The 11374-nt window shown below is 44.7% G+C and overlaps 1 protein-coding gene and 1 pseudogene across 1 annotated transcript; one reads left to right on the forward strand and one right to left on the reverse strand.

Annotated features, from left to right (window-relative positions):
• Positions 1-636: 636 nt before the first annotated feature.
• LOC109574570 (C-C motif chemokine 4) lies at positions 637-2220 on the reverse strand. Its single transcript, XM_019982625.2, has 3 exons — positions 2054-2220; positions 1438-1552; positions 637-1039 (listed from the first exon to the last, which is right to left on the reverse strand). Exons 1-3 carry the CDS (start codon positions 2127-2129, stop codon positions 952-954), a joined length of 279 nt encoding a protein of 92 aa, XP_019838184.1. The 5' UTR covers positions 2130-2220; the 3' UTR covers positions 637-951.
• A 5598-nt stretch (positions 2221-7818) lies between these two features.
• LOC109573176 (protein RUFY3 pseudogene) lies at positions 7819-10402 on the forward strand (annotated as a pseudogene).
• The last annotated feature ends 972 nt before the right edge of the window (positions 10403-11374 follow it).

Here is an 11374-nt window from a genome sequence, read left to right on the forward strand (position 1 = left end):
GGATAAGCAGTTAATGATTGTCTTGTCCTGGGTCTGAATGTTTTATAACCCTCCAGACCAGGGAGGCCTTCCCCTGAATGACTAGAAACTGGTACAAAGAGTTTAGCTTTATGTTAAAGAAGTGAGATGTTTACTTTAGAAGAAAAAAAAATTGAAATTAGAAAATAAAAGGAATCGAGGTCTGAGAGTCCTATCCTGTCTAGCAATTTCTGCTTCAACAAGATGACTTTCTTAATCCTAGTGAGGAACGGAGGCCCATTTTTCTGACTCCGAACTACTTCATCTTTCTATTTACAACTTCCCTGCAAGATGTTCCGCGCAGCACAGAGATCTTTTTGAGTCATCCTTTCACGGTGCTCCCCAAGCAGATGTGCAAGCCTGAACAAGTCACCTCACCTTTGAGCCTTTATGCCCTCATCAGTAAAATTGAGAATAATAGTCCCTACTTCATAAGGGTGTTAAAACCCTCCTTGCTCAAAGTATTAAGTGAGGTTTATATCTTTAGACATTTTACCCCATATTCCATCCTCAGGAATAGTTCATTCTTATTGTGTTTGGAAATTGGAGTTTGTCCCTCTTCATAATACCAGGCAATTCCCTTTACTACAAATCAAATTAAAGCACAAAGAAACGGTCTATGTTTAAAAAAAACCATTTTATTACAAAAACACTTGAAATCAGTTGCATTATCCATGTATTCACAGTAGCAGAGGGACAGTGATGGCAGACAATCCCCATGGGGGACATGGGTCCTCTGGTAAAACAAACATAAATAATGGGGAACAATACCAAATACAGTAATAGCACAGCACAGAATAAAAAAATTAAATTAAGAGAAGGAACAGGATCTGCTGAGGGGAGTCGTGAACATGGAGAGGGTGCATCTCGCTGAGAAGCGTCGGGTTCAGGTGATCTTTCCTGCAGAACACCTGCCCCGGAGCTCGGAGCAGCTCAGTTCAATTCAAGGTCATCCACGTACTCCTGGACCCAGGGCTCACTGGGGTTGGCGCAGACCTGCCTGCCCTTTTTGGTCTGGAATCTGTGGAACCAAGAGTGGCCAGGTCAGAATCCCTTGGGGCCTTGCCTGTGTTGGGTGTTCCCCATCCTTAGCTCATGTTGCACAGCCTAGTGGGGGGCTGCTGGAACCTGATTCCTTGTAACTTCCTCCCTGGGGTTTAGCTCTGGCCTCTTGGGTTGCCCAGATTAGGAACCCATGAGTTTTGCAATCAATGCGGATGTAATCTTCCCATTCATTTCCTGCTGTCCCCATCAATGACTTTTCCACATGTTTTCTAAGCATGCTTTAAGGAAACAGCCCGTATCTCCTATCATCTTTTTTATTTTACTGCTTAATCGCCCCCCCAACCCCAAATAGATCCCCTTCTTTAATCCTGCCCTCACCCTTGCCTCCCTGAAAAGCCCAGGTTTGATACTCACACCACAGCTGGCTGGGAGCAGAGGCTGCTGGTCTCGAAGTAGTCATTCACAAAGTTGCGAGGAATCTTCCGCAGAGTGTAAGAGAAGCAGCAGGCCGTGGGAGGGTCTGAGCCCACTGGAAAGAAAGGCCAAGGTAAGACCGAAGTTCTACAAGGAGCTCTTCGTTTTAGCTTCTAGTTATAGATATTCAAGGGACATTCCTGTACATCTACCAGATTCCCCAGTGCAGTCCCTTATATTCAAGCCTGCCCACTTGGAGTAGGAGTCTTATTCTGAAGAGAGGATCCTAGAGATGAAAGAATTCTACAAGGTTGAGGCTGGATTGGGTCTCAGATCACATGTGTTTAACTCCTTTCATTTTACAGATGGAGAAACTAAGGCACTCAGAGAGACAGGGACTTGCTTAAGCCAGCCTATGAGTTGGTCTTTCTTATGAAAACAGGAACTTGAATATTACTGAGTGTTTACTAGGCTCTGCATTTAACAGCAGGCTACTTAGAGATCTCCCTGGCTCCTTTTTGCCCCATCCCTGAATGCTACTGTTGGACCAGCACCAACTAGAAAAGTCAGTTCTCTCTACATCCTGACTCAGGGGCTGCGGGAAGGGTGGACTTACTTGGTGCTGAGAGCGCTGGAGAACAGAAGGCAGCCATGAGCACGAGGAGGGACAGGACAGTCACGCAGAGCTTCATGATCTTGGCAGAGGAGAGATTCACCCGGAGCTTGGACTGCAGCACCCAGGAGCTTCAGAACCCTTCTGTGCCCTGTGCTGATCCTGAGCTGGGAACCCCTCTTTATAGGAACTCTGAGGCCTGGGACAGAGGTGAGGGCATTGGCGGGCGAGTGGAATTTCCAGGGTATAGATGATGTCATGGTGCTGAGAGGGAAACTAAAGCTAGCTGACAGGGAGGAGCTCTGCACAGCTTTCTCTTCCTCAGTGGTGTCATCACGGAGGAAAGCGGAGGGAGGTGGGGGAGAGAAGAAGTGGGTTGAACCCTAGAGGGAAGTGGTACACCAGAGACAGTGACTGAGGCCTGGGGGGAGAATTGCAAGCCCAAGAGGAAAGATGGAAGCTTCACACCTGCTAGCCGGGGCTTGTAGATGAGAACCATCCTGCTCTCAGTGGTTAGCACCTCCAGAAGCTACAGACTTCATGTCAGTTCTTCCAGGGCGATCGCAGACCTGGCCCCAAGAAGGAAGAGGAAGCCAAGATTCCATGTCCCGTTGCAGGGCCTCTTTCGGCTGGGCTGAGTGACTTTAGCCCCCTGTATATTTCCTTGGGCATAAAGAAGGAGTCCAGCATTGAATGTGCAGAAGGCTGCAACAGAAGTATAGCTTCCGCACAGCGAACATTTACTATGTGCCAGGCACTGGGCAAGCTGCCCTTTACACACAAGACATCTTTAACCATATAGTGAAGTGAGTGAAGTCGCTCAGTCGTGTCCGACTCTTTGCGACCCCATAGACTGTAGCCTACCAGGCTCCTCTGTCCGTGGGATTTTCCAGGCAATAGTACTGGAGTGGATTGCCATTTCCTTCTCCTTACATATAATATCCTTATATGGATGTTAACCATATAACATCCACCATAACCCGGAGCAGGGGTGTGATGATTCCCCAGGCAATGAAGGTCAGAAAGCTGAACAGAAACCGCTGATAATCTCAAGGCCACACAGCTATTCAGTGGCAGTGCCACGATTTGGACTGAGATTCATCTGACCCTAAAATCTATTTTCTTTCCACCCTGCCACCTCCAGGACACATCTCGAAGGTGACCACAGAGAGACAGAAACTGCTAGCCACCTTGCAGCCATGCCACACGCAAAGACTCAGGGTTGAATGCAGGAAAGAAGTGTGGGTCATCTGTCCTAGAACAAGAATGGAATGCGAAAGAAACCAAGCTTTCCTTGTGCTCCCTTGAGCCAAGAACAGAAAAGGAGAAAGAATTTAGGAGGAACCAAGAATTTAGGAGGATACTCAGATAAAGAAAGTCCCTCCATTATTGGGACTTCCCTCGTGGTCCAACTGGCTAAGACACCACGCTCCCAATGCAGGGGGCCTGGGTTCAATTCCTGGTCAGGAAACCAGATCCCACACGCTACAACTAAGGCCTGGTGCAGCCGAATAAATAAATAAATATTTTTTAAATACATAAAAAGTTTTTAAAAGAATATTCCTACATTATAAAAAAGGAACTGGATATACTTGGCAATGAATTCATCTATGTTACAGATAAAGTATATAATCTAATCGTGTGGGTGTTCCACAGTCATCCAATTCCTTGTATTTATGTAAAGCCCTGCCTGGTGCGGCAGCTGCTGTGGGCCTGAAGGTGACTATGTGAAGTTTCCGAAGGCCAGGAATACAGTAGTGCATGAATTGGGAAAGTTAGAGTCATGGGATCAAGACCACTACCCACCTCTAGCTCAATCACCTCTGACCCCCTGCTCACCCCCTCTTCCACATTGCCACCTGACTCCCCCTGCTTTGAAAAACAAGGAAGAGTGAAAAGAGGGAGCCAGGCCTCCTGGGAACTGTAGCAATATGGGAGAGAAGAAGTCAGAGCATCTTGGAGAATCTCAGGATCACTAAATACAGTTCAGTGTCAGCCTACTTCATCACTGTCCCTGCTCCCTGTCCCCACCACCTACACAGGCACACAGCCTGTACTTCTTTCCTTTAACCTTTCTCTCCTCACCCCTTTCTTTCTGTGAGTCTTGCTTCAAATGTTCTGATCTTCACCAAGACCCCCATCCCCAGCTCTAACAGTCTATGATCCCTGATATCTATTGCAAGTATCTCTCAAGGTCTCTCCCTGGTTGATGGAGTTTCATCTTCACACATCTTTTTTGCTTCAAGAGCAGGCAGATGTGTCTTATAGCACCTGGAATCTACACAGACTTTGTTATCCGTGGCATTTCCATTCACCCCAAGCCACCTGCTCTCTGTCAGGGCAGACAGAGCTGAATGAAGCCCCACCCCTGCCCTCAAAGAGTTCTTAGTCAAGAGGTGATGACAGTGATAGAAATAACTATCTCTTAAGATAGAATATGGTACATCTCATGTCAGAGGTAGAAACAAAATGTCAGAGAGCCCAAAATGTGGAGAAGACTATCCCTTAGGTGTAAATGAATCATTGCTGGTCAAGGCTAAATCCACTGTGCACTACGAAAGAGCCCTTGATGTGGAGACCTCAGTGTAAACGAGTGGGGAGTGCTAGTCTTTAAGCCATGCAGATGCATAAGAATGATAAGAATAGGTGATTAGCCACACAATGAATTTGACCGTTGATTTTTGCCTCCTAGCCTTGATTTGATCTTTGGCTAATGCAGGTAAAAAATGTTTTTATTCATTAAGGTCTTAACAATAATACTTCGTTCACACCAGTGAAGCTTCACAGAGAGAAAACAAAGGCTTGTGTCAACATGTTTAGCTAAATTAATGGCCTCCAAGATTTATACACTGAGGTCTTTTCTAAGCAGTAATCGACTATACAGTCCATGGAATTCTCCAGGCCAGAATACTGGAGTAGGTAGCCTTTCTCTTTTCCAGGGGATCTTCCCAACCCAGGGATCGAACCCAGGTCTCCAACACTGCAGGCAGATTCTTTACCAGCTGAGCCACAAGGGAAGCCCAATAATCAATAGAGAATGATAACAAATGCCTTTGGTATGCACAACCAAAAAATTACTCTTCTCCTCTAGAGAACCTTCCCTGACCTCTCTTGCAACTGAATTCTGTATCTCCCTTTGGGGACCTCCATTGCATCACCTATAATATGTCTGTCTACTCGATTGTCTCCTCCGCTAGAAAGGGAGCTCCTTGAGGCAGAAGTTGTGTTCTGCTTTTCTCTGTGTATACAGTATATGTTCAATAAATACTTGGTTAAGTGCCCAAAGGCAGCCCAAACTGTTTTAATTTGAGGGGGTGTTCCTGGGTGTTCTTTGGAAGGACTGATGCTAAAGCTGAAACTCCACTACTTTGGCCACCTCATGCGAAGAGTTGACTCATTGGAAAAAGACTCTGATGCTGGGAGGGACTGGGGGCAGGAGGAGAAGGGGATGACAGGATGAGATGGCTGGATGGCATCAGTGACTCGATGGACATGAGTTTGAGTGAACTCCAGGAGTTGGTGATGGACAGGGAGGCCTGGCGTGCTGCGATTCACGGGGTCACAAAGAGTCGGACACGACTGAGCGACTGAACTGAACTGAACTGATGGGTAACATGAACTCAGGATGTGAATTCAAAGTAGCCAAATGACGTACTAATGAACTGGATGTTTTACACTTTATCCAGAATGTTTCTGGGTTTTTTTGTTTTGTTTTCTAATTTTATTTATTTATTTATTTTTGGCTGTGCTGGGTCTTCACTGCTGGAAGGGCTTTTTACTTCTAGTTGAGGCGCATGGGCTTCTCACTGTGGTGGTTTCTCTTGTTGCAGAGCACAGGCTCTAGGGCTCACAGGCTTCAGTTGCAGTTCCCAGCTCTAGAGCACAGGCTCAGTAGTTGGGGTGTGCAGGCTCAGATGCTCCGCGGCACGTGGGATCCTCCAGGATCAGGGATCAAACCCGTGTTTCCTGCATTGGCAGGTGGATTCTTTACCACTCAGCCACCAGGGCAACCCCTATTTAGAATGTTTTGATGGAATAGTAACTCTCCTGCTTCCCCTCCTTCAACCCACATGCCCAGTGGTTTTATGGTGAAAGATACTACTCCAGGACTCAGCCCTTCCCAGTTCAGGCATGTCAGAAGTGACAGTGAGAGTCAACCACGGTTCCGGGGGACCCCATGTGCATACTGTGAGCCGCCCCCTCACTCCTGAGCAGGGAAACTTTCCACTTCCCCCTCACTTGTGCTGATAAGCAGTTTCCCCTCCCACACCCCCCACTGCTTCCCTCCACTGCCACTGTGCTCGAAACTCCATCCTGGGAACTTTCACATCTGTTTTGTCATTTTGTCCTCCAGCTTCCGGAGGCTGAAAGCAAGACCGCTGACCCCAGCCATCACATGACCTTTCAAAAGTCCTAGTACTTTTTGTGTTGATTTCCCTCAACACTTTTGATTTCCCTCAGCACATCCATGTCTGTGATTTTATCTGAGTCCAATCTGTTTTTCCTTGCCTCAGATTAGGAAGCAAGACCTAGAGAAGTAAAAAAAAAAAAACAACTTGATTAAGGTTACATAGGATATATGTCAAGACTTAGTTTCTTATAACTCCTGGTCCAGAGATGACCAAATTTCTTTGACAGGCGTGACCTTCTGAGATCACACGTGGCAAGTCTCTGTAGGTACCAGACTCTCAGGAGAGATTTCAAAAGCTCCTTCCTGCTGAGTAACCAGAAGGAGAGGTGGTCAATCCCGACATTCTCTGCTTTTGTTAAAAGGGAAGGCCAAGATGCAAGTGTAGGGGAGACCACTGGGTGTGAAGACCAAGAGCACTAGCCGCTAGGACGCAGAGTGCCCAGAACTAGAGAATTCCGTGTGAGTGGATGTTGAGACTGCAAAGCCATCCTGAGCTAAGATATATGGTCGTTCCGCCAAGATCATAAACCAATAAGAGGTGAATCCTTTGGTCTGGCCAACACGGTAGCCCAACTCCTTGGTGGGAATGGGAGCAGAAAAGGGATTGTAGATTGAAAAAGTTTAGGGACACAGGGTTCAGGGTGGAGTCCACAGAATAGTGAGCTGGTTGAAGCTGCCCATCAGTGCCTCTTCTTAAAGTGGAAAAGTGCCTTCACAGCCATCCGCAGCCTGCTTTTTAGCCATCAGAGGTGGATGGCAGTGACTTCAGGGGATGTCAACTTCTGGAGAGGAGTTTATTTGGTGGGTTTGTGAAGAAAACTTTCAGTATTCGTCCTGAAGCATCTTTCTTTCTTCAGACGACACTTCTACATCTGTTTCAAGTTCTTTCCAGGCTGGTCACGGGGCACATCCAGAAACAGAATAAAATGATTTAGTAAAACTTTGTTGGGGACCTACTATGTGACAGACATTGGGTATACATGTTAAAGGCTTTCAAAAAAGATGATGCTTGATTTTTCAAAAATTCATGTCAGTTTGCTTTTCTTTTTCAGGGAATATACATGGTTACTGTACAAAATTTAGAAAATATTGGAAGGCATAAATAAGAAAACAAAAATTATCCAGCATTCTGTACATGGTTTTGTATTTTATTATTGTTACTTAATATCCTTTATGGAACCAGTATATCTTATTGTTGTTACTGTGTATTCTTCCGTGTTATTAAAAAGTTATTCAAAATTAGTATTCATGATGTTTCATTGTGTGAGTATATCAAACTTTTATACCAAAATTTATATTTAACCATTCTGTTACTTAGCCCCCTCAGGTTGTTCTAACTTTTTTTTTTTTTTTTTTTTGGAATTAACGAATTTTATTTCTCCCTAGGACTCTTAAAATTCAGATCCACCATGTAACAGGTCAGACTTCTGGAATAACAACTTTCCTGGGCTGTCACTCTTTTTAGGAGACAGAATTTATCAAATATCATAGTTCCAGGATGTTTCCACCCCATAACTCTAAACCAGTTAACAGAATCTTCTTAGGTCTTAATTGGAATCAAACAATCTATGTACATGCAACATAATCAAAGGAAAATAGACCATTTCCTGCCTTCCCCTGCTGAATGCACATCTTTTTTTTTTTTCCCCAAAGCGTTTGTTGCTAAGAACTGTTTTGAGTATATTTTCCAAAAAACCTGTCTACCAGTTCTGAATCTTGGCTTGGAATAAGGAATCCCTTATTCACGAAAGAATTTAACAAATATTCTCAGCCATGGACAAATAAAATTTCTTCACTCTACACCTGACATGGCTTTGCTTTAGTACTTCCTGTTTGCAAAAGTCAAACCCTATCTTTAAAACCCCTTATAATTTCCATGACCCAGAGAGGAGGGAGACTGGGGAAGAGCTGGCTTGCTGCGTAGCAGATTCTGAAAAGGGCAGGTATTTACTTTTGAAGTCAGTAAGTGGAAAAACGGCAAACATTCTTCCTCCTTATTCTGATAGTGAAAACGTGTAGGCCAGAACTAGAAAATTCTGGTCCTAAAACTAGAATACATTATAATATTAAGTACATTCAAAATTTATATTACTCTTTAATTTCTTTTCCCTGAGTTTGGGTTCACAGTTTGGTAGAGATCCTTTAAAGAAGAGGTAGGTGGGAGGGGTAAAGAGGAAATAATGTTTGTCTAGCAGCACCTGAGAGAACATGTAACCTCTATCATTTCAATCTCGGTTAACAATGATCTTTCCCTCTTGAATCTCCAAATATAATAAAGGGATGATCGTTTTCCTTTTTATTCTTATTCACTAAGGACCCTCTCTCCTTTAACATGCAGCTCAGTATTAATATCACTATTCATAAAAATGAATAGCCCTTCCAAAGACAAGCTAGCAGATCAATGCTTCAAAGTGAGGTTGTTTAGATTTAGCAGAGAGGCTCAAATGAGTAACTTTTATTCATACAGTTATTAGAGAAAACACACAAAATTTCCAGCACTGTTAACCACTGCCTTTTCTTCCTGGACCTGGTTTATTTAAAGCATTCCTATCAACTCGAGTTGGTTCTAAAGTCTGCTTTAGGGGATTCTGACATCTAACGTGGGTGGATACATTCTGGTCCAGATCTTGGCCTCCATCTTACGATGGACTGGTAGAATACTGTTTCATCAGATGCTCGTGGCAGGGATTGCAAACTCGCTCAGGCTTGATACTTGAAGGAAGAGGCAGTTCGTTTGTTGAACAGATGTTACAGAAGGTTCCTCTGCAGTTCCTACATACATTCTTTGTTAGGCTGCAGTCTTCCTGGCATAGCTGACAATACTTCGGTGGCTTTTCGGAGGGCAACGGCTGATCCTGTTGATCCACAGGGTGAGACTGCAGCCTGTGGCTTTCTTCCAGGGGCTTGTTTAGTTTAACATTTTCCTCTTGGATTTTGTGCTTCCCATCATGATGGAAGAAGAAGGAGCTATAATTGCTGGTCTGTTGGTGGGCCTGAATGTCATTGATGCCAATTTCTGTATGAAGGGAGAAGATTTGGACTCTCAGGTTGGAGTTATAGATTTTTCAATGTATCTCAAGGATGGGAACAGCAGTAAAGGTAGTGAAGGAGATGGCCAGATTACTGCAATTCTGGATCAGAAGAACTATGTAGAAGAACTCAACAGACACCTAAATGCTACTGTAAACAACCTTCAGGCAAAAGTGGATGCATTAGAAAAATCCAACACTAAACTGACAGAGGAGCTTGCAGTTGCAAACAACAGAATTATCACCTTGCAAGAAGAAATGGAACGAGTTAAAGAAGAAAGCTCCTACATATTGGAATCTAATCGGAAGGGTCCTAAGCCAGACCGGACTTCTGAGGGGCAAGCACTGAGTGAAGCCAGGAAGCACTTAAAGGAAGAGACACAACTGCGACTGGATGTTGAAAAAGAACTGGAAATCCAGATCAGCATGAGACAGGAGATGGAATTGGCTATGAAGATGCTGGAGAAGGACGTCTGTGAGAAGCAGGATGCCCTGGTGTCTCTGCGGCAGCAGCTGGACGATCTCAGGGCTCTTAAGCATGAACTTGCCTTCAAGCTGCAGAGTTCAGACTTGGGAGTAAAACAGAAAAGTGAACTGAACAGTCGCTTAGAAGAGAAGACTAATCAGATGGCTGCTACCATTAAACAACTGGAACAAAGATTGCGCCAGGCTGAGCGAGGCCGCCAGTCTGCTGAACTGGACAACCGGCTCTTCAAGCAGGACTTTGGAGACAAGATCAACAGTCTGCAGCTGGAAGTGGAGGCGCTCACCAGGCAGCGGAATCATCTTGAGTTAGAGCTAAAACAGGAAAGAGAAAGAAGGTTACCAAACAGCAGGAGCATCCCAGGAAAGGGATCCCAGAAGCCAGAAGAAGGTTGTTCTAACTTTATTCTAAATTTAGCTGAGACTTGAAGGATGATTAAACAGGAAAAGAGTGTGAGAGTGGGGTCATTCAGACAAGAGACTTGTACTTTTTAAAATATATAAAATAGATTACTTGAAATATTTTAGTTATAATGATAATAGTAACGAACACATAGCACTTACCATGAGCCAGTGATGTTCCAAGCCTTTATACACACTAATATATTTCACTGCTGCTGCTGCTGCTAAGTCGCTTCAGTCATGTCCGACTCTGTGCGACCCCATAGACGGCAGCCCACCAGGCTCCGCCGTCCCTGGGATTCTCCAGGCAAGAACACTGGAGTGGGTTGCCATTTCCTTCTCCAATGCATGAAAGTGAAAAGGGAAAGTGAAGTCGCTTAGTCGTGGTCCGACTCTGTGCGACCCCATGGACTGCAGCCCACTAGTAAATCCTAAAAGAAATCAGTCCTGAATATTCATTGGTAGGACTCATATGACAGCTGTAACTCCAATACTTTGCCACCTGATCTGAAGAACTGACTCATTGGAAAAGACCCTGATGCTGGGAAAGACTGAAGGCAGGAGGAGAAGGGGACGACAGAGGATGGGATGGTTGAATGGCATCACCGCTCAATGGACATGAGTTTGAGCAAGGTCTGGGAGTTGGTGATGGACAGGGAAGCCTGGAGTGCTGCAGTGCATGGGGTCGCAAAGAGTCCGACACGACTGAGCAACTGAACTGGGTGTATTTCATCCTCACAGTAGTTCTCTGAAGTACGTACTGTTATTATCCCCTTTCACACATGAGAAAACTGAAGCACAGAGAGGTAAGTAACCCAGGGAAGAACACACAGCTCACACAAGATAAATTTGGAAATGACACGGAGGAAGTGTGACTCCAGAGCATAAATAAACCAGAAAACGAGTGCTTATTATAAACGTGTCAAAAGCTTAACTGCCGGAGTTGTGTTATTATGATGTAAAATGTCTTTCAGTTTTGCCTTTTGCATGTCTTTAAAC

The sequence above is a fragment of the Bos indicus genome, chromosome 19 (assembly GCF_029378745.1).
Source record: "Bos indicus isolate NIAB-ARS_2022 breed Sahiwal x Tharparkar chromosome 19, NIAB-ARS_B.indTharparkar_mat_pri_1.0, whole genome shotgun sequence".
Lineage (NCBI taxonomy): Eukaryota > Metazoa > Chordata > Mammalia > Artiodactyla > Bovidae > Bos > Bos indicus.

What these genes read in the sequence shown, in the direction of transcription:
- LOC109574570 (XM_019982625.2), bottom strand. Translation starts at nt 2,129, where the DNA reads ATGAAGCTCTGCGTGACTGTCCTGTCCCTCCTCGTGCTCATGGCTGCC. An exon ending in TCCAGCGCTCTCAGCACCAA is followed by an intron (nt 1,553 to 2,053) that starts GTAAGTCCACCC and finishes CTTTCTTTCCAG; the next exon opens with TGGGCTCAGACCCTCCCACG. An exon ending in TGCTCCCAGCCAGCTGTGGT is followed by an intron (nt 1,040 to 1,437) that starts GTGAGTATCAAA and finishes TTGGTTCCACAG; the next exon opens with ATTCCAGACCAAAAAGGGCA.